The sequence below is a fragment of the Colobus angolensis genome, unplaced genomic scaffold (assembly GCF_000951035.1).
Source record: "Colobus angolensis palliatus isolate OR3802 unplaced genomic scaffold, Cang.pa_1.0 Scaffold9, whole genome shotgun sequence".
NCBI lineage: Eukaryota > Metazoa > Chordata > Mammalia > Primates > Cercopithecidae > Colobus > Colobus angolensis.
Window position 1 is genome coordinate 12,343,441 of NW_012122931.1, and position 23,202 is coordinate 12,366,642.

General features: G+C 41.7%; 1 protein-coding gene across 1 annotated transcript in view; it reads right to left on the reverse strand.

Annotated features, from left to right (window-relative positions):
* Nucleotides 1-73: 73 nt before the first annotated feature.
* Nucleotides 74-23,202, reverse strand: part of RABGAP1 (RAB GTPase activating protein 1) — a 173,971-nt gene continuing 150,842 nt past the window's right edge. Inside the window, exons 19-25 of the mRNA XM_011931468.1 lie at nt 16,028-16,120; nt 15,488-15,598; nt 7,067-7,171; nt 6,097-6,180; nt 5,346-5,417; nt 3,170-3,367; nt 74-1,838 (exon numbers count right to left, since the gene is read on the reverse strand). Of these exons, the coding sequence (XP_011786858.1) occupies nt 1,716-1,838; nt 3,170-3,367; nt 5,346-5,417; nt 6,097-6,180; nt 7,067-7,171; nt 15,488-15,598; nt 16,028-16,120 (786 nt within the window). The 3' untranslated portion in view covers nt 74-1,715. The remainder of the gene's footprint in view (nt 1,839-3,169; nt 3,368-5,345; nt 5,418-6,096; nt 6,181-7,066; nt 7,172-15,487; nt 15,599-16,027; nt 16,121-23,202) is intronic.

Genomic DNA, 23,202 nt, shown 5'->3' on the forward strand with positions numbered 1-23,202 from the left:
GGAGAAGGGGATGGGGGAGAAGGGGAGGCGACAGGAGCACATGATGATCAAACTGGTTTTTACAAAGCAATGCTGCTTGTACCAAAATATTTAATGAATATGCTGTTAAAATAAAACCAACAAAAGAAATAGTAATACAATTTTACTGGTTTATATTTCAATTCATAAAGTTGACACACTGAAACTACCCTAGCACACAATGTCCACACACCTAGCATTAGATAGGCTTACAGCTATTTTGGTAACTGAACAAGAAAGACACAGAAAGCGGCAAAGGGGATGGTTGGTGGGGAGGGGGTTGCCACTTGTTACTTCCTTTATTACAGATAACCTCAGCAAGCGTTAGTACAGCCAATAAGAAAAAGAGCTACAAAACAACCCGAGTGTCTTTATATACAAAACCAGTGCCTCTTGTAAGCAGCCACCTCAACACTGAACGCAGAGAAGAGGACAAAACCATCTGCGTGTCAGCCTGTCAGCATATCACTATATAAATTAGAAGTCAAAGTTTTTTTTTTTTTTTAAAAGGTGCTAAAATCTCCATTCCATAGCTTTGAAGTGAGAACTTGCAGCCCATCTGAACAGTGAGGTTTGCACCCAGGCATACTCTGAGGAGGACCCAAAGGCCCAGCCCATCTGGGAGGGACAGGCCGGCAGGATGGAGACCTTGCAGCATGTGCACCCTGCGCAGACATTTACAGACACGCAGCTCAGTCTTTCTCACTTGGACAACCTGTTGTGCAAAAATACTAGGAATCTTGAAGTGAGGGAGCTCTGTCCACAACTCCCGCAATGGCAGGGAGGAAAGCAGAGCAGAGCCCAATGAACCTGGAGTGAAATTAAGTGCTCAAATAACCACATAATAAAATTGTGCAGATCGGCAGTCCTAGTCTGGAATTTAAACACTGTCAACTGGGCATATTGGGAAAGATATTTATACACACACACACACACACACACACACACACACACACACACACACACACACACAACACATTAAGCAAAATAAGATTTGTCCATGTTATAATCCAGTCTCACAGTCACCCACCCCCGCCTTTTTAAGTCATTTGGCAGCTAATGCTAAAAAATAACAGGAACTATGAGAGTTGCATAGAATTGATCAGAAACATGAATAATGCCAAACCCAAAACCTGCGCATGATATAGTTTAACAGAACCAGGTGCTTTCAGATGCAACTATGAAACCCTCCTATTTAAAACAAAGTGCTTCTCCATGTCTACCTGGGGGACCTTCTGCTGGCATTGAAGCAGAAAAGAATTATTTGAATCTCTGATCCCCTGCCCCACCCCCACAATATATATATATATATAATATGTATATTTGAAAAAAAAAAAAAGGTTTAGAAAAAAAAAAAAAAGACTGAAGGATCCCCTAACTCTGATCATGTAAACTCAGCCTTCAGGCTGGGTGAGGTGTTGACCTACATGGGGAAGAGGCCTGGGAGGTCACGCTGAGGAGTGATTTCTAGAGTGTCCAGAGCATCGGCTGAGCTAGCAGGCCTGTTAGTATCAGTAGTCTTACCCCAGAGGTTGCCTGCTTCATGAGCTCCGGTCCAGTGACCTACCAACATGCGTCTATGGATCTGACTTAGGTACATTCTGGTCCTAGGACAAGTCACAGAATCACACATCTGGCCAAAGAAGGCAACAAAAGGTGTCATGTTTTCTGAAGGTGTCGGGAGGCAGCAGCTGCTCTCAGCAAGTCTCTTTTCCTTGAACCCCGGTTGCTGTCTTTATGGAGCTCAGTGTTCGGTTAAACCACGTCTTCTTGGCTGCCTGCACCTCGTTGAGGGCAAGCCCTAAATGGTGCTCCAAGTCCTGCAAGAGGAACAGTGCGCATGAGGATGCTGGGCTTGGTGTCAATGACACTGGCTCCCCAGAGGACAGCCAAGACAAGAATGTAGTCTGTTTATTCTGGAGAGGCCTTGGGAAATTCCCCCTGTCTCAAACTGGCTTGAAATGTCTCGGATGCCTAAAGATTTGGGAGTTTTTAGTTAGGATCTAATTTCTTGCCTGGTCTATTTATTAAAACAGTCTTCTACTTTCTATGTCTCCCTCTTCTGTCCACCTAATGCACACCAGGCAGACAGACAGCTAATGCTCTACTTCCGATGACATAATTTCATTTCGGCAAAAATCCTTAAACTCCCTGGCATGGCATTTGAAATGCTTCGCAATATGGATCCACACACTCTCTTCCAGCCTTAGCGCCACCTCCGTCCCCTACTGCAAGGAAAGAACTCCTGAGGCTCCTTCCTGGGCAGCCACTCTCCTCCTCCTTGTGCTGCTGAACATGCCACTCCCTCTGCCTGGAATTGCCACTGTTCTCCCTCTCCTGTAGCTACAATCCCTGTGCATTCTTTGATCACAGCACAGCTACTGCTGCTTTGGTGATGCCTTTCCTGATTTTCCTGGGTAGTCACGCTACCAGGTCTTAGCTTTGCAGTCCCAGACCTATAATAGGGCCTGCCAAAGAGCGGATGCCCAGTGAATGTGTGCAATGAGGGAGAATCAGCCCTAAAGCTTTTATCCTGAACTTGTTCTGTCCATAAACAGTGCTTAGGGTTTAGAGGTGCTGGTGGACCTACCAACGCATATAAAGATGACCAAAATAAGCCCTAACTTCTTTATCAGGAAAGGAGGCTCAGATAGGTAGCATATTCACAGTCACGAAGCTAGTTAAGTGGTGGGAACTGGAACAATAAAAGCTTGCATTTATAAAGCCCCCAGCATTCTGCCAAGCCATTTGTGTACACTATCTTACTTAGTCCTCAAACCAACCCATCAGATAGGGACTCATCATTTCCATTTGTAGATAAGGAACCTGAGATATAGGGAGGTTACTAACCCAAGGTCAAACAGTTCAGTGGTAGAGCTGTGTTTCTAAAGCACTGTCTTCTCATCCCATCAAAAGATTCCAAGCTTTGTGTATCATTCTCAATATGACAAAGTGAAAATCCTCAAGACAGGGCAAATACTGATGAGACATCCACTGGCCAATAACAAGTCCTGTATTTCTTCTCATGACAACTGTGATCAAAGTTTAGAAGGTGGGGAAAAACCCAAACCATAAAGATAATTTCTGGGGTTTCTAGTCCACATCAGGAAACCCAGCCCGCAGGCACGTGTCTGAGCTCGGCTGCTGTTACCTGTATCTTACACTCGGCCTCCACCAACTGGAGTTTGGTCTGTGCCAGTTCTAGCTCCATCTCTCTCAGCTGGTTCTTGAGCGTCTCTTTCTCTTCATCCGTGTCCTCATCTAAAACCTCCTTGGTTGAGCTTATGCCTTTTACACGCCCTTCTTTGTTGAAAAATTCCCGGCACCGCTCACAGTCATCCACTTTTTGCTGAAATTGAATGTTAGATGTGAAGAGGCAAAGAAGAGGAACTGGCCCTTTAGGATGGTGTGAGCATCCCCTTTGGGGGACACCAAGAGACGGCTTCTCTGTTGAGCACTACCGTTTCTGAATGCTCTTTGTAAACTAGCAGATAACCTACTGGAAAAGCCACTTGGTATTATATACCAAAAATAATAAAAATACCATTGTCTTGATTCAGTAATCTCACTTCTAGGAACCCAGGGTGAAAAATGAAGCTGTAACTAGATAAAAATTTATGTACAAAATTTTCACTGTAGAACTGGAGACAGGCAAAAAAGCAGTGGATAAACTATTCAAAACAATTAAGTATTAAATATACTGTGCTATATTTATACAAGGAAGTACATAGCCTCTAAAAGGTTTTTGAGGAACTTTTTATAACATTGGAAAATGGATGCATAGTGGTTGAAATAGAATATAAAAATGTACATAAACTATGATTACAAATAAAATGTGTTCCACATTTCATCAAAATAAGATGCCATTAACTATAAGAAATGTCATTTTATGTTCCTCTAAGGAAACATTCTGCCAATTAAACCACAAAAAGCCAATTATAAAACATCCACTTTCAAAGATGTTTAAATGGGAAAAAAAATGCTTATCTTAGAATGAATGAAATTTTATATGTTAAACACAGAACAAAGATTGAAAGAATACACACCGCAGTGTTAATAATGATGTTGTATGTGGAAAATGGATCATAAGGGCTTTTTTCCCTTATTTACTCTTCCAAATTTTCTGCAAGAATATTAAAGTTTTAGAATCAGAAAATAAGTTATATTTAAAAACCAGATCTGGGTAGCCAGGCACGGTGGCTCACAGCTGTAATCCCAGCACTCTGGGAGGCCAAGGCGGGTGGATCACGAGGTCAGGAGTTCAAGACCAGCCTGGCCAAGATGGTGAAACCCTGTCTCTACTAAAAATACAAAAATTAGCTGGCGTGGTGGCACAAGCTTGTAATCCCAGCTAGCTGAGAGGCGAGGCAGAAGAACAGCTTGAACCCAGGAGGCGGAGGTTGCAGTGAGCCGAGATGGTGCCACTGCACTCTAGCCTAGATGACAAGAGTAAGACTCCGTCTCAAAACAAACAAACAAACACACAAAAACAGATCTGGTTAAACATTAACTATGACGAAGGCCAGTGTCATCTTGCTCTAGGTATAATGTTGCTTTGCGCAAACATGGCCATGAGCACAGAACCTTCCCAAGTTCCTGTCCTCTGAGCTGTAAATATGTTAGTGAGGCACCTTTCAGTAAATTGCTTATCTTAGTAAAATCTGACAAGTACTGTAATATAGGTAGAGCCTAAAGAAAGAAAGCACCACATTATAAAAGCTTCTAAGCTGCCAACAAAACATTAAACAATTCAAGTTCTAAACTGGGCACAATGGTGCCCACCTGGAGTCCAGCAGCTCAGGCTGAGGTAGGGATTTCACTTGAGCCCAGGATTTCAAGGCCAGCCTGGGCAACACAGTGAGACCCTGTCTCTAAAAATAAAAAAAATTAATAAACTAAGGTCCTCATTGTACTTGGATGTGCTACAGCAGAAGGCATGAACTCAGAACAACACTGGAGCACAAGCCACAGCATATGGTTCTGACCTCTGCACTCCGACCACCTCAAGCAAGACCCGTCACTTGCATGACTCCCTCTCCTCAGCATCACACTGCTGACACCGACTGCCTTACAGACAACATTTGGAAATCGTGGGGCACTTGCACGTTGAGAACTAAAGCTAGAGCTTGTTTGATTTCATCTGTACGCCCTTCCAGAGAAAACAGGCATAATGTTAGTTGTCAACTATAGAGCCAGGACCTGTAACAGGTGCCTTATTGCTTAGAATCTCTCACTTTTGAAATCAACTGCCTCCTCCCAAAACCTGTTTATACAGCCATAAAATGAAGTAGGTGGTATAAAATCTTTTAGGTAAAGAGAAGTCTTACCCGAATTTTCTCAATTTCCACCTTATTGGCTGTCTGCTGCTTCTCCAGTCTTTCACTCAACTGAGAACAAATCTAAAGAAACAAATATAAAACAATAATCTCTTGAGCAACTGTAATCATCTGCATAAATTCTGTAGTGGAAGCTGGAATATGTAAATTGGAATTAACATAGTAGCAAATAGGCTGCTACCACTCAAGAGGGGATATGAAGTTGGTGGATAAGTAGGGGTTCTTCTAGCTATGCCACCTCTGCATTCACTGGCCTAGGACTTGCAGAAACCAAGCAGCACCACATTCAATGGCCAATGGTTTCTGAACACCTGCCAGACTCATAAGCTAGCATGAGATCCTAGTGTAGGAGGGAAAATGACCATTTGTTATGTTCTTAAAACTCAACCAGTAAGGAAGAGAACAGGTTTAAAACTACACATAAACAAAAGTTCATAATTCTGAATCTGAAATACACACCAAAACATACTGTGGTTTTAAGTACCTACTCTGTGCTGGGCACTGCCAGGCACTCTACAAACATGGTCTTTTTAAATCCTCATAACAACCTTCCCAGACAGGGATGATTTTCCTTCTTTTACAACTGAGAATAAGTGAAGCCACTTGTCAATGCAAGGGGCAGAGCCAGAAGATGAAACCAGAGTGCTTGCATTTGGGTTTGGGGGTGGGGGGTGGGTATACATTTTATCCAGACTACAGGCTTCCAGATTACACAGCCCAGTCCCAGGGTACTGGAACGTACCTGTTTATAGTCACCAATGATAGAACTGTTTTTTTTAATCTCAGATTCTGCCTTGTCAAGTTCCCGACGGCACATTTCTTTTAACTGCACACATAAAAAGGCAAAAGTGACTATGTTAACATAAAAATAAAGGAAGTTCTGCCACCAATTGCTTAGTGCTAGGCTACCCAAAAAGTGCTGAACCAAACCCTGGAAGTCCTCTAATTCAGCTACTTTCTTCCTTCAATCTTGGCAGCACTAATCCCCTGTTCCTGATGCAGGATGCAGGAGAGGGGATTAAACAGTTAAAACTTCCAAAAACGTCAGACCCCATTTCAGATTGAGGCTTCTGCTGAAGGTCTTCCCTGCCAGTACAAGCCAACCTGTGGACCTTCACTGAGACGGCAGCACAAACCAGGCACAAACCAAAGAGCTCATAAGAGGACTGCGGGTTTTCAGCATCTCATGGTTTCTGTAGAAAGGGCTTTGCAGTCTCTCACCCCAGCCAGTCTTGCCTCCTGGAGGACTAGGTGCGATGAGGGAGGGGGTTGCTCTTGGGCGCACAGCACCCAGAGCTCTTCCCATGCCTGCAGCTCTGTGTCTCCAATGACTGTGGAGCACTGGCTCAGAACAAGACTTCCCAAGCTTGCTCTATGAGGGAGACAGCGGAGGACAAGTAGGGAAGGAGCCAGGCATTATATGATGTGTGCTTTCCTTCTGCAGAAATTCTACCCCCTCTTCATTGTTACACTCAGATGCCGATACACAGAAATTCTCCTGCCCCAACAAAGGATGGGCCTCAACCCACTGTCTCCTCCTAGGCTTTAATTAGGAACCACTGGATTTTACACAGTAGGGGAAAAAAAAAGGTCTTTGGAGAGAAACTGAAGCCAGATGTCTCCAGGTTTTCTAGTGCCAACAGGAAGCCACCAGCTGAACTCCCAATTCTCAAGCATTTGCAAGACAGAGAAATGTGGGAGAGTCTCCTTACCTGAGCAGACTCTTCTTCCAGCCGTCTTTTCTCTTCTTCTGCATCAATCAACTTCTGTTTGGTCATCAGCAGCTCCTTATTCAGAGCATCTGCCTTTTCCTCAGCCTGAAACATTTAAGATATGCTGTCACAAAACAAGAATTGGGAACTGCAAAGGGTTTACATTACTTAGCATAATCCCATCTTAAGATGATGGGGAAACTCTGATTCAGAGAGGGGAAATTATATCCCCAGGGTCATAATGAGAATACACTCATGCCTAAGTACCTGTCCCAGTCTCTTGCTCAGAGGTAGTACAGGGCAGTAGTTAGGAGCTTAGCCTCTGGCATCACAGCCTGGGCTCAATGCCCATTGTTCACTGACCATGTGCCACTTGGACAAGTCACTGAGAACCTCTCTAAGCTTCCAGCTCTTCATCTGAGGGATAAGGCATGAAAAGCATTCAGCACAGTGCCTGGAATACAGTAAATACCAATAAAAGGTAGCCGTCATTATTATCATTAATAAACTGGTTTTCTTCCTCCAAACCGTGTTTCCTCTGCTTCATCCAACCTGTCTGGCATTTTTCTTGTTATTACCTGATAAAGGAGGCAGTCCCTTTCCTGGCACTTTTTCTTATCTTCAATGGTCACTCTCCATCCGTCTTTTTCTAAAGCATGCAAAGGTCTAGTGGGTATAACTGTGTGTCCTAGTGAAAATGATATACTTTTGCCTGACATACGAGTTCCTGGTGCTGGTCACTCCAAGAATGACTGACTATACCATATTAGAGAAGACTCAAGGACTAAATACAGAGGGTCTCTGCTGGGCTCCTGATGTGGATAGGATTTCCCTGGAATTCTGACATCACCTAAAGTAGTGTAACTGGGCCACTGAGTTTTCCACTATACTCTACTTCCTTTCCTGTATCTTCTTTGGAAGAAACAGGTTCCAGAGAGCTGGGTCCTTAAATGGGGAACTGGGCCAGGCGCGGTGGCTCACGCCTGTAATCCCAGCACCTTGGGAGGCCGAGGTGGGCAGATCACAAGGTCAGGAATTTGAGAAAAGCCCAGCCAACATAGTGAAACCTTGTCTCTACTAAAAATATACAAAAAATTAGCCGGGCATGGTATAGGCACCTGTAATCCCAGCTACTCGGGAGGCCAGGGCAGGAAAATCGCTTGATCCCAAGAGGCGGAGGTTGCAGTGAGCTGAGATTGCGCCAGTGCACTCTAGCCTGGGCAACAGTGTGAGACTCCGTCTCAAGAGAGAGAGAAAAATAGGGGGGAAACTGAGAATGGCATCATATGCAGATTCAAAAGGCCATTAATTACTGGTAAATTGCAAATGCATGCAATTAAATGTGGCCCTGCAGTTATGTCCTTCATGGGGAGTAGCTTATCATCTCCTTCTTTAGCTCAAACCCAAGAAGCAATCAAAAAAGGAAATGAAGACACTCAAACAGCAGGGAAAATAACTAGTAAGGAGAATGAAGTCCTGTTAAAGATTCTATTTTACTTTAACCAACAGAACAACCTATCCTCTCTCGCTTGGACTCGGTTAACATCTTTTGAGCATTACATTGAAGCATGTGCTACACACTTATGTTCTGTCCTTTTCTCATCATCACTACCTTGGGTAGATGATGATTCATACTAAGACTGATTCTGAGGAGTATGGAGGAGCCTGCTGATGAAATGGTTCTAACACAACAATCTTCCCTGCCTACCCCAACTCCCCAGTGTATAAAGCAGTTAGGTGGGGAAGTGATTTCCCCAAGCTCTCACTAGCATGTGGCATAGCTGGAATCTGAAACCAAGTCTTCTAACATTGAGCCCAGCATTTGTGCCACCACTCCTAAGAGCTGACTCTCAAGGTCATGCCAATGGGAAGGTGCACAGAGGATACTGGCCTGATCCAACCAGGGTCCTCTAACGGCACCATACCCACTGCACATTCTATTTACATCAGCATATGAGGAGAGGGCATCTGGTCACAATAAACATAAATCCAGACTTCCAGTCATGAAGGATTAACAGAGAGCAAGTTTATCCTCCTACTATAAACAGAAAACTGGATAAAACATATGAAACAGCTATTTTCGGACACTGAGAACAATAAATGCAGAACTGAGGTTTCTGGAAGGAAGAAAACAAACAAGGTCCTGCTTTCACCCTGACTTTCTGCTTAGGTTCCAAGCAGAGCATGAGAGCCTCAAAGGGTTAAGGAGAAAGGAAGTCAGGGTGGCTGGAAGGCATGGGACAGGGCTCTGGAGAAGAGGAAGCTCTAGAATAACATCAGGCAACACAGGAGATAAAATGAAATAATGAAAATACCCAATTAAACCAAAGAATACAGAAAGAGGAAAAAAAATGCAAAGAGGACAAATAGAAAACAAATGATCATTTGGACAAAACAAAAACCCATTTTATATATAAAGACACAGACACATTAAAAGTAAAAGGATGGAAAAAGATGTACATACCACACAATACCATGAAAACTGGACTGGCTATAAAAATGTCAGGTATAGCAGATTTCAGGACAAAGGATATTACCAAGGACAAAGAGGGACACTTCATAATGATAAAAGAGTCACTCCATAAAGAAAGTGTTAACAATCCAAAATGTATGCAGAAATTCAAATTACATGAAACAAATCCCTACGTAACTAAAAGGAGAAAAAGAAAAATGCACAATTAGAGTCACAGAAACTTCCACTGCGCTCTCTCAGTAAGCGACAGAACCACCAGAGAAAATCAAGTTGTTCTATATAAGACTTGAATACTATCAACCAATTTGGCCTGACACAGTACACTCCACTCACAATAGAACATACATACTTTCCAAGTGCATGTGGTACATTCACCCAAACTGATTATATGATAAGCCATAAAATAAGTAATGGTGTATTTTAAAAGGATTAAAATCAGGCAGGATATAATCTCTGATCACAACAGAATTAAATGAAAAATAAACAACAGAAAAGTTTCTGGGAAAAACAATAGTTGGAAATTAAATTACATACTACTAATAAACTTGTATAAGTGAAAGAATAAATCACAAGAACTGAATGAAAATAAAAGCACAACACATCAGAGTATGTGGAATGCAGCTGAAAATAGTGCTTACATGGAGATTTATGATTTTTTTTTTCTTCAAAGAGACAGGGTCACATTCTGTTGCCCAGGCTAAAATGCAGTGGCACGATCACAGCTCACTTTAACCTTGAACTCCTGGCTCAAATACTCCTCCCATCTCAGCCTCCCAAGTAGCTGGGACCACAGGCATGCGTCACCATGCTCAGCTATTTTTCAAAATTTTTTTGTAGAGACGAAGTCTTGCTATATTGCACAGACTGGTCTCAAACTCTTGGGCTCAAGCAATCTTCCTGCTTTGGCCTCCAAAGTGCTAGGATTACAGGAATGAGGCATTGTGCCTGGCTGAGATTAATAACTTTAAATGCTTATTTTAGAAAAGAAGGTCCAGAGTTATTCAAGCTTCCTCTTTAAGAAGCCAGAAAAAGAGCAAATGAAACCCAAAGAAAGTAAAAGCAGAAATTAATGAAACAGGACAACAGAGAAAACTCAATAAAACCAAAAGTTGGCTTTTTTTCTTTTTGAGACAACGTTTCCCTCTGTCACCCAGGCTGAGTGCAGTAGCATTATCTCGGTTTACTGCAGCCCTTGCCTCCTGGGTTCAAGTGATCCTCTCACCTAAGCCTCCTATGTAGCTGGGAATATAGGCATGTGACACCACAGCCAGCTAATTTTTGCCATGTTGCCCAGGCTAAAGTTGGCTTTTGAAAAGATCGAAACAATTGATAAACTTCTAGCTAGGCTGGTTATGTCAAAGTGGGAAAAAGAAATGACGTACATCAGGAATGAAAATAAAACATCTCTACAGATCTTACAAACATTAAGAGAATAAGGAAATACACACAACCTTGTATCAACAGACTTAAGATGAAATGGATAAATTACTTGAAAGACACAAATTATAAAAACAGACACACAAAAAATCAGAAAATTTGCATAGCTCCATATCTAGAAAGAGAAAGAATTCACAATTAATTTCCTGCAAAGAAAATTTCAGGTCTGCATGACTTCACTAGGGAACTAAAGATTTAATTAAAGAACAATCATACATAAAGTCCTCAAGAAAACAGGAGGGAACACTTCTCACTTCATTTTATAAGGCCAGTATTCCCCAATGACAAAACCAGACAAAAATATTAAAGAAAACTCCAAATATTCCTTATGAACATATAAATATTTAATAAAAATTAAAATCTTTAATAAAAAATAGAAACCCAAACTGGAGTTTATCCTAGGAATACAAGGTTGGTTTACATTGAAAAGTGAATTTATTTCACTATATTAACAGAATTAAGGAGAAGTACCAAATGATTATCTCAACAGACACAGGAAAAGCATTTGACAAAATTCAACACCCATTCATGACAAAAACTCAGCAAACAGGAACAGAGGAGAAGTTATTTCTTCAACCTACTCTATGAAAAACCTACAGCTAATGTCTGGAACCAGGCATTGATGTCCACTCTCACCATTCAGCATCGTTCTGAAGATGCTAGTCAGTGCAGTGAGACAAGAAAAAGAGAGGCAGATAAATATGAAAGGAAGAAAAACTGTATTCAGAGATGATATGATTGTATATGTGGAAAATCCCAAAAAATATGTTTAAAAGTTGCCAGACTAACAAATGAGTTTTTACAAGGTCACAGGATACAAGGTCACAACACAAAAACCAATTGCATCTCTAGAGACTAGCAATACACAACTGGAAAATGAAATTTAAAAAACAATACCACTTTACAACAGACTAAAACATGCATGTCTTGTAAATTGAACACTAAAAAACATTGCTGCTGAGAGAAACTGAGAAAGACCTTAATAAATGAAAATTTTAACATGTTCTGGATTGAAAGCCTCAATTGTTCAGATGTCAATTCTCCCCAAACTGCTTTACAGATTCCATGAACCTCACTCAAAAGCCAGACGCTTTTATTTGTAGAAGTTGACAAGCTGATTCTAACACTGATACAGAAATGCAAAGAACAACAAAGTCGGAGAACTCACATGAACTGATTTTAAGATTTATTATAAAGCTACAGTAAGCGTGGTATTGACTTAAGGATAGACACACAAACAGATGGAGCAGACAGAATCAAGAAGTGAACCTGCAAATTTAGGGTCAATTGATTTTTAATAAAGGGGCCAAGTTAACTCAATGGGGCAAGTTCAGCAATCTGCAAAATATCACAGAACTAATAAGCAGCCATGCCAGAGTTCACATCCTGCTGGACAGCAGGTGGGCTCACCAGCCAGTTTCCTTCACTCCCACATCTGTCTCAACACGGAGGAGTGACCCTGCTAGAGGGGACTCGGACATGGTCCTATCTATCAGCTCGCAGGGACCTTCCATAGGTTCCCCTCATCCTTTCAGCACCAGTGTCAGGTCCAGTCATGATTGGGGTCACCTAGGAATTAAGTGGCTGACATGGAATTTCTCCACAGCTGCTGTGTGAAGAACAGCAAAAGTGACAGGTGATGAATAACAAAAGTGATGTATAATTAACCGAAAATACAAGAGGGTTCTGGAAATTTTAAAGCCTCACACCAGAGCTTTTCTCTGAGATGCAGGAAGGAAAGAGCTCAAAGGAATGAAGTTCTTTCAAAAACCTAAGTCCCTAAAGTAAAAATATAATGAAAGGGCCCCACAATCCTCCCTTCAGTGAGGAAGAATCCGGCTGATTTTCAGCGACGATTCACAAGAAACTATAGAGAGAAGTCTAACTTGGGAAAGGAAAGTGAGTGTGGGAAAGGTGTGTCTCTGCAGCATTTTAGATGACTGCAGGATGGGCCCTGGTGTGACGCTCCTGAGCCCTGCTGTCTGTGTAGGAGGGTGAGCTCTGGTGTCAGGCCTTCAATTTGAGGGCTTGGCCAGTAGCTGGGTGATCTGTGTGGGATATTTAACCTCTTTTTGCTTCAGTTTCCTCATCAGTAAAATGGGGATCATAATTATATCCCTTCTACAACATGGGCTACTCTGAGGATTTGATAATATATAGAAAGCACTTAGAACAGTGCCTAGCACTTGGTAAGTGCTCAAGAAATGTTAGCTCTTCTGTCACAATCCCTGGTCCTCATGTTTTTGATATGGTTATGACATCGATTCATAGCTCCTTGTCCCATATGTACTGTGGAAACAAGGTGGCACTGTAAAACAAAAACAAAAACAAAAACAAAACAAAAGCCTGGACATTCCATGGGCCTGGCTCTGCTTTTTCCTGGGTGCCTTCAACTGAATCTCAAGTTTTATAGCTGCTAAAAAAAAATCCTCATCCATAAATGGAACTTACATTACTGTTCTCTCAAGGCTGAGGTAAGAGAGAGAGAGATGAAAGTTTGGTAAAACGTTTATCATAGTGCCTGGCACCACAAATCATCAGTAAATGGGAGCTAATATTATAATTCTTATTATTTTGCACTCCTAATATCAGGAACGAAACCTAGTTCCCTGACTACTGTGTCAGGATAAGATGACTTGAAAAAGGGTTTATGTTGTTTAGGGGCAGGTTTTAAGAACATAAGTAGTCTATGACTCACTAGTGGGTGTCACTGTTAATACTGGGCCTGTTAGACTGTAAAAAGGAACAGCTCAAACTAAAAATCCACCTGGAATTTTGGCCTAAGCTGCCTCTTAATTTCATTGCAGGACACAAAGGCTCCTGTTCAAGACCTGTATTTTTTTTTTTTTCTTTTCCTTTCTTTTCTCCTTTCTGCATGACCCACAGCTGCTATGAGGGCTGTGTTAGGTGCACACCTCTGGCCCTGCCTCAGTAGTCCCTACTCCATGTACACCTGCCTCCCTCCACTCACTAGGCAGAAATACCCAAACAGGGAGAGAATGACCCATATAGTGTTTCTACAAAGAGGAACAGAGGATATGCTGGGAATTTGCACCGTAAGGAGGAAACTCAACCCTGATGAGCAGACTGTGGTAAGCCAAAAAACCGTCAAAAGAGCTCAGGTTCTGGTCATTGAGGGCTAATGACCTTGAAACATTCTCCCTGCAAAAACTGCAAAGAGGAGCCTTCCCTGTTAAATTCAGTTATTTGTAGATGACAAGTAGACTAGCAGAGGGAGCTAACACTGCCTGTACCTGATATTTTTTATGATGCTTTCATATACATCTAATTATGTAATTCTCTCTATACCCTGTGACATAGCTATTATTCCACCACCCCTCATTTTACAGGGTGTCCAAGGTGAGCTGAAAGTAGAGTAGCTGGCATTAGTATCCAGGTCTATCCTACATTTTCTGAACTGGTAGATACTGTGGGCTCTATCTCACCTGTTAACCACTTTGAGAATCTGATGAAACCACAGTCTTTCTACCTAGGAGAACTAAACAAAAGCACAGCCTTTCAAGGAAATGCATGAGTACGCAAAATGTTCGTACGCTTCTGGTGGATGTCAAGGACATCCTGAAATTCATGGACCCTATTTCAGTGCATATACTGTAAGACCCCCGTAAAAATCCTCAACAGCCTGAGCCCATCCCTGGAACTTTAGGAAACCAACGAGCAGAAAGGTAATCCTAGGAACCTGGCAGGGAAATCTAAAGGGGTGGCAAACTATAGTCCAAGGGTCAAATCCAGCCTGTCACCTATTTTTGTAAATAAAGCTTTTAATTGCAACACAGACATGTTCATTCATTTGCATATCATCTATGTCTGCTTTTGCTAAGTAGCAGCAATGGAGACTATAGGGCCACAAGCCTCAAACACTTATTATCCATCCCTTTACAGAAAATGTTTGCCAACTTCTGACCTAAACTATGATCGAGAGATTATACCATTTCTTCTAAGGTTAGTTTGTAGTACAGAAAATAGAAAAGGGTTTCTGCCAGAAAAGACATCATTCTAAAATTGTTAAAATTAGGAGAAGCAAAGAAAAATGAAACATCTGTCAACAGAAACTCCTGATAAAACTGCAAGTTGCTGAGGTACTGAGCTGCATTCCAACTGGCAATGCCTTTTCAACAGGCACGAAATATGTAGGATAACAAAATCTCTTGTCTGAGGGGGACGTTAAGGTAGGTAATTATGATGATCAAATGCTCCTGCCAATTATAGTAATGTAAGAATTAACCACAAAGTCTGTTAATCAAATGATGTTTGGGAAAGGAGCTCAAGGATTATGTGCACAATGAGAAAAGAAGGTGGTAAGGAGAGCTTTGTGAGACAACAGATAATTCCTGAAGGAAAGGAGGGAAGTGACACTGACAAGCAAGTTGTATCACAAGAGGGAAACTTTACAGGTGGCTAGAATAAGGAACACCAAAATTCCAGGATCTCCTGAGGGGAAAAGTCAAGTGTCTCAGTGCAGTCTTTCCCTTCAGACCCGTTGGACTTACGTTATCCAGGTCCTTCCGTAGTGCAATCTTGCTGGTCACCAGCTCATGGGCTAAGTCATCATTTTCCTGTTCCAATCTCATGTTAGCTTCTTGCAGACGCCTATTCTCCCGCTGAAGAGTAGAAAGAAACCAGTTACAGACACATAAAAATCAGATGGAAATGTCATTTCTCTGGGCTAAACCTCAAAATAAATTTCTAAGTCCTATGGAAACAATAAGATAAATGGCTGGACCTGATATGTTTCCAAATCAACAATTACTTATTTTCTAGCTCCATAAAGAAATACTTAACTGATTCAAGTGACCTTGTCAAGTAGCTACTATTTACTAACTGTGATGAAAAGCCACTGAACTATAACAAACCAGGCAGCTGGTTTGAAGCAAAAACAGATCTTGCTTGCTAATTTGCAAACTCCAACTAAAACTTGAACCTACAGAGGAACTGAATTTTAAAAAGGACTCAATGAAGTTAGTTACAGGCACAATCATAGGAAATGAAAGCCTGGGAGCTCCTTACACATAGGCCATAAGCAAACAAACCTCAAATCGCTCGATGGGGTCTTCTTGCTGGGCCTGCTGTTCCCTCATGGTGTGATACTCTTTCTCGTATTTTTTCAACTTCTTTTGACTAATCTGTAAGATAAATCATAGGGTAAATTAAGAAGTATTAGAAAGTAGTGGGTGCTTCAGTGCCTGCACTGAAGACAAAGACTTCTGGTGGCCTGGGCAATCTCAATCATTATGGACATGGTATTTCCTATGTTTTTGGAGGGAAATCATCTGAGTAGGGTATAAGCCCAGGACCCCAAATTCTCAATGTGTTTCGAGTTCTGCTGGAGATGTTTGGTTCCTAAGGCTTTAACTGACAGTATTAGAATGAACACCCTACAGATGGCTCCTCCTACAAGTTCTAGGTCCTATCTGTCCCTAATAATAATAATGCCACCATTTTATTTAACATATACGAGTGCTGCTGCTAAATCCTTTAAATCTGTGACCTCACAACACCTCTACAAAGTGTGCTATTCTCATCCTCATCTTATAGGCAAGTTAACTGAGGTATAAGGAGGTTGGTTATGTAACTTGACCAAAGTCACACAATGAGGGACTGGGAGATCTGGAATTTGAGCCCTGGCAGTTGGACTCCATCCGAAGTCCTCACTATCCTAGCACCTCTCTATCCCTTCCCTTTCCTCTCTCCTACCTCCTTCCGTGCTGCTTTCAAATAGACAATTATCTGTACCCTTAAAAATACAGCTCTGCTGACTACTCTGCTAAGATGCCCTCTCACCCCATCAGATTATTGTTCTCTTTCTCTCAAGCCTTTTCTTACAAACCATTGCAAACCACAGGCCTAGATCTTCACCTCCGTTGCTTCAAGACCTGCCCCTCCTTAATGTAAGTCAGGCCTTTGCTCTGATTTCTCTATGAAAGAACCCTGTTGAAGGTCACCAGTGGTGTCTTTTTACTCTGTCCAGTGGTCTCACATCTCTCCAACTAAACTTCAAAACTCCCTGACTTTCATGCTTTAGTAGTAGACTAATCTACTCTGCTTTCTTCTAGAAAATCTTTTCTCCCATTATTCTCTTGGCTTTCCTTCTACGTAACAGGCTTTCCCCTCCTTACTAGTTGATGCTGTCTCCTTCTTCAAGCTAAATTATAACCAAGGGCAACACACCTTCAAGATGTAACTGCCTTTTTTTTTTCCTCTTTGAGACAGGGTCTCTATCACCCAAGCTGGAGTGCAGTGGTGTGATCTCAGCTCACTGCAGCCTTGACATCCTGTGGTAAGTTGATCCTCCTGCCCCAGGCTCCCAAGGAGCTGGGACTACAGGCACACAACACCATACCTGGCTGATTTTTACTTTTTTCTAGCGATGGAGCTTTGCTATGTTGCCCAGGCTGGGTGGTGACTATCTTTCCTTCCTTTGAACAGCTAGCCAATCCCTATGACATTTTTTTAAATTACATGTTCAAAAATTATGAGATATAATAGAAAAGTGATTTTAAAAAACACAGATGTGTGTAGTTTAAAGACTGATTATGGCTGGGTGCGGTGGCTCACACCTGTAATCTCAGCCCTTTGGGAGGCCGAGGTAGAAGGATCACTTGAGGCCAGGAGTTTGAGACCAGCCTGGACAACACAGCAAGACTGTCTCTACAAAAAAATACAAAAATTGGCCAAGTATGGTGGCATGTGCCTGTAGTCCCAGCTACTCAGGAGGCTGAGGTGGGAGGATCCCTGGAGCCCATGAGGTTGAGAATGGAGTGAGCCAAGACTGCACCACTGTGTCCCATCTGGGTGACAGAGTGAGATCCCATCTAAACATATATATATTTTAAAAGAATGATTATAAAACTAATGGTCATCCCTTCCTGAAGCTTTAGTAATCAGCACTAAAGTGCTGACTTGGAAATCTGCCTGTTAGTCCCCAGGTCCAGGTAACTAGGACTCTCAGATCTACTCCACTCCAAATTTCTTATTTTATAGATGAAGAAGTAAGACCTAGAAAGGGAAAGGGATAGGCCCACGTTTGCTGTGTGTTGGCGTGTCTCCAGACGCTCTCAGTGGGAGAGTGTGTTCCTCTCCCACTGACTGTGGACACCTCCCCTAGTCAGGCTGTTTGCAGGTCTGCCTCAATCAGAGCTCTATTCCTGGAGTCTGGCTGTTGCCCAAGGTTAGGCAGCCAGGAAGACAGCATTCTGCTCCAGCTGACCTCTATAGAAAAATGCTCACTCAACACCTGGGGTAAGGCCACAAACTGGAGCAGGACATCTTTAAGCTGAGATCTTCTGCAGTTTAGGGCCAATGCTAGGGTAAACTTCTGCTGTGTACCTAAGTGACTCACAAAGAAAGCATCTAAGTAAAATGTCTATGCAATCAATAAGTGTATAGACAATCCTAACAGATCAATAGTAGTGGAACAGAAAATAAATGAGGCTGTGAACAGCAAACACTTCATCCCAGTGCTTTTGCATTCTGAGTAAATGGGAGGAAGGGCAGTGGTTATGAGGCTCCCATGGCACTATATTTAAAAAAACGAATTGACACCAAATCCTGTAAAACATTTTCACAAATCTTCAAGATTCTTCAATTTTTCATTCTCTTGCTGGATAAGGAAGAATTAACATTTTTCCCCATATATACATGTTTTAATAGGCTAACTGCAGAACAATGTCTTCTATATTTCATTAACCCTTATTATAGCTACCTCACCTTCACAGTAATAGGGTTGATTCTCTCTCAGTATCATATGTAACAAGAGTGTGTGATAAGTACCTGGTAAATAATAGAACCTTTACACGGACCAACATCTCATTTGCTTCTTACATTCTCATATGTCTTCCAAGTTTTCTGCATTGAGTATGAATTATTTTTATAATTAGGAAAAACAGAAATGCTGTTTAAGTATCATTTTCATAATTATCCAGGGTTTCTCTAAGAGTTCTGTTTGGTTATCTAGCTGACGGTCTTCATTTACTTCCGAATCAGTCCTCAGGGGTCACCTCTCAGGAATGGGTGTACACAAAGCTCTGCTGTCTTCACAGACTTTGCTGGTCCAGGGTCCTGACTACTTCACCAGCTCAGTCTTTTCCCAGTCTTCACTCTCACCTCTTCTCAGTCTCTCTTTTTCTCCCTCCTACCCTTCCTCTCTCCTTTAAACACTCACCACAAGCACAAAATCAATCAAAACACCAAAGCTTCTCATGGGTTGACGGCTGATGCTGACTTTTGCAGCCTGGGTCAACTAGTTTAGGCTGCCTTTGAGGCACCAACTCCAAGAAAAAGACTGATGCCTGAAACCCGAACGGGGAACCAAAAGGTGCCAGCAGCAGCAGAAGCATTTTAAGCCTCCTTTTGAGGCCATACCTGGGAGAGGCCAGCACCTCTTGGCCTGCCTATGACATTATGAATGTCTTCTCCAGGCCAGAACTGTCTCTCACTCATTGTTGTCCCCTGTTCATGCATAGCGAGTACCCAGAAATGCTTGCTAAATTACTGAGAAAGTACTCTCTTTTCCTCGCATTGACTTTTCTTCTGAATGGAAATGGCAACCAAAGTGGGCGTGCAATGCAAGCATGTTCCTTCTGCCTAGACAACCTCACACCTGGCTCACTCTTATTCACTTTTGGGATTACATTTCCAACACCCCTTCTTTAGCAAACCCTTCCCTCATACTCTCGTCCTGTCAGGCCAGGTCTTTCAGTTATATAACTCTTCTCATAGCATCAAGTCAATTCCTCCATGGCAGCAATCCAAGCTCACAATTACTTATATTTCTACTTAATTGTCTGTCTTCCCACCAGGAGAAAAGCCATATATGTTATCCTTACTACTGTATCTCCAGTGCTCAATGCTTGGAAAGTAACTGGGACTCATAATAACAGGATGTTAAACAAATCAAAGCCAAAGCCTTTCTTTTTACCTTAATAAAGATGCAGTAGGGACATTTATTTAACCAGTAGTTGAGCACTACCATGTGCAATGGCATTAGCAATACAAAGATATATATATAGGTGCCAACGCACAAACTCCATGAGGGCAGGAAGTCCTATTCATTGTGAAATTTCTAATGCGTTTCACACAGTAAGCATGAAAGTACTTAATGAACAGAGATTCAGAAGTCCAAGATTCATTTTCTCTCTCTCTTACTTTTAACTTTTAATTGAATTCAGGAAGCAAGGGAAGCTATGGATTTAGACTCACAGCTCTGAATCATACCCACTGTTCACTGATTCCTATCAGAAGGCTTTGGAAATCACAGCTTCACACAGAGGTATTTTTGCCCTCAAAGAAAATTAAATTTGAAATTCAATCCTTGTTCTGTTTAAATATACTTTGTGGGGGGAAAAGAAGCCTAACAAATACTTAAGGCTGGGTTTGTTGGTAAAACCAACCTTATACCCCACTATATTAGCACTGGGGTTCTTAACACCATTAGAAATAGCACTACTTGAAAGTCTCTTGACAGCATGGTTCCTCTCTAATAAAGAGTGCACAGAAGCCAACTACCCCTCTCCCTCCACAATCAAACATTCTACATACCATTTCAGAGGGCTCATGGAACCCCTGAGGCCTGTGCATTGTCCCAGATTAAGAAACCTTAAATTAGAGAGAAGGTACAGACTTGATACTTGCCAGTTTGTTATTTTGATAGAAGCACAAATTCAGTCGAAAACATCTCTCCTTTGGTCACTCACTTGTCATTAATCTGTCACAGGAACTGGATAATGTGCTGTCTTAAAATCTATGCCACTTGCCCTGGGGAAGCTGGTCTCTGATCAGCCCCTGGAATAGACAGTGACGGCAAGGGCCACACACATGGAGAAAGAGTGAGAGTAGATGCTCACCTGAGCAGGCGTGACATGGTACAACCTGCCCACTAAGAGCTTGGGCTGTGCAGGTGGAACAGACCAAGGCTGGAGTCCTGGTTCTGCCAATAACTTACTGTGTGACCAATGGCAAGCTGCCTAATCTTAAGCCTCTATTTCCTCATCTGTAAAAATCCTAACAGTCCTTATGAAAACTACTGTTATGAAGATCAAAAAACAAAATACATATAAAGTCCTCAGAAAAGTTCCTAGCACACAGTGGAGTATTTTCAATAAATTTTAGCTACTATTTGTCATTATTACCTGGCATCCTGTCCTGAATCAAGGGACACAGCTACCCCTCTGAACATGTGCTGCAAACAAAGAGCCATTTTAAACAAAGTCAATTTAACACAGAAAAGCATGAAACAGGCTATCATTGGAAGTGGAGCTGCTTTCCAAGTTTGGCTTAAAAAAGTATTGCAAAAATCAGAAACCGTGCTGAGCTGGAGTCATAGGGAGTCCAGTGAGGTGGGAGGTTGAACATTAGTAGCTCTGCATGGTGAGAGAGAAGCACGTTGTTGGGTGAGTGGGTGGACAGTATGGGGCAAGAGTCTGGTACATTAAGGAGATCCTGACTCCAAAGTCTTCATTGCTTCATGTGGTAGGACTATCAGAAAGCTAAATACAAAATCTGACACAAGTCTATCTTCCTGTTTAATGCTCAGGACAGGGACTGATTTTTCAGTTATTGATTAAAAAGAACCTGAGATTTACTCAGGACTTTCAAGATAACAAGATGTCTACAAATCTACTATTTTATTTACTTCTCAAAACAACTTATGGAGATGAGCAGAGCAGGGATTATCTCCCTCATTTTACTGATGAGGAAGTAAGACCCAGATCGATCGATCGATCTATCTATCTATCTATCGATCTATCTATCTCTACCTATCTCTATCTATCTATCTATCTATCTATCTATCTATCTATCTATCTATCTATCTATCTAGGTCTAGGTCTTACTTCCTCATCATAGATTATATAGCAGGTGATACTTATCATACCATAGATGGATCACATCAAACCATATCATAGATAGGTGACTTGTCCAAAGTCAAGCACCCAGGGTTCAGTGGCAGTGCCAGCATAAGAATGCAAGTCTGGGGTGATTCCTGTTTCTTATTTATCTCTGTGGCCCGCTCAGTGCTGAACACTCAAGAAAATCTGTAAGTGTTTGTTGACTTGAACTGACTTAAGGAAAGTACTCTGGATGCCTGGGCAAAGGTCAGAAGAACAGGGCAGGCCAGAAGAACACTGGTATGTGAGGGATGGAAGCAGCAGCCACTTTCAAGGCATCATCTTATTCTCTCAGAACCCTGCGATGTTAACCTACCCTGGGGTCACACAGCAGAAGCAGAGCCAGGATAAAAGTCAAGGTCTGTGGGTCTCAAAGGCCTGCATTCTTCACCAATGGAAATAAACATTCTATTTAATTTCTGAGCCTTTTAATTTAATTTGTTCAAACAGTTTAACTCCTTCAAAGATCACTAAGTAGAATTAGATATTCTGGTTCTACCACCATAGTATTTTTCTAAAATGGAAGAAGCAAATTAGCAGCAGAGAACACAAACAGATAAGGACTAAGGGAGACCAGCTTATTAAAATAAGAAGGCAGTGCCCATCACTACCCTTGCAACAACTGGCAAAATTTAGGGTTTATTACAGAGAAAAAGAGCACCCATTCAGAAGTTTCCTCATAAAATCTGATTCTAAAAGGTAGGAACAAGCAAAGAAATAAAACTAGAGTCTGGTCTAGTTATAAGAAAAGCTGAACTTTGTGTAGTGTATAGAGAATTAAATTTCAACTCTGACATAGAGATAGAGGTACCCATCATTACATTACTAAAATCACCAAAAAGGGATAAAACACAAATGGCTCCTGTCCCATTCATTCAATCCACCATTTACAGTAAAGTGGAATGCCCATAAGAATTGACTTCAGAGTCTGAAACTCTTGGGATCTAATCCCAACTCCATTAGTTACTAACTTTATATCCTTTGAGAGTTTACATCAATTCTCTACGTCTCAGTATGCACATCCCTAAAAGGCCCTCATATGGTCACTGTGAGGATTATTTCACTATATGAGAGCACTGTGTACAATTCTGTGAATCCATCAACAAAGACTAATGAAGTCGAAGCCCTCAGACAGCTTAGATCTAATATATACTAACTACACAAATAATCTGAACAGAGAATGAAGTTCAAATTAGTGTTGTTTTTCAGCTCTGGAATAAAAATATCCCCCAAGGGAAAATACTCCTGAATGCTAAAGAGTTTTCTGTTTCTCCAAATAGCAAATGGTTAAGCATTATATTAATTTGGAGACACTGCTATTT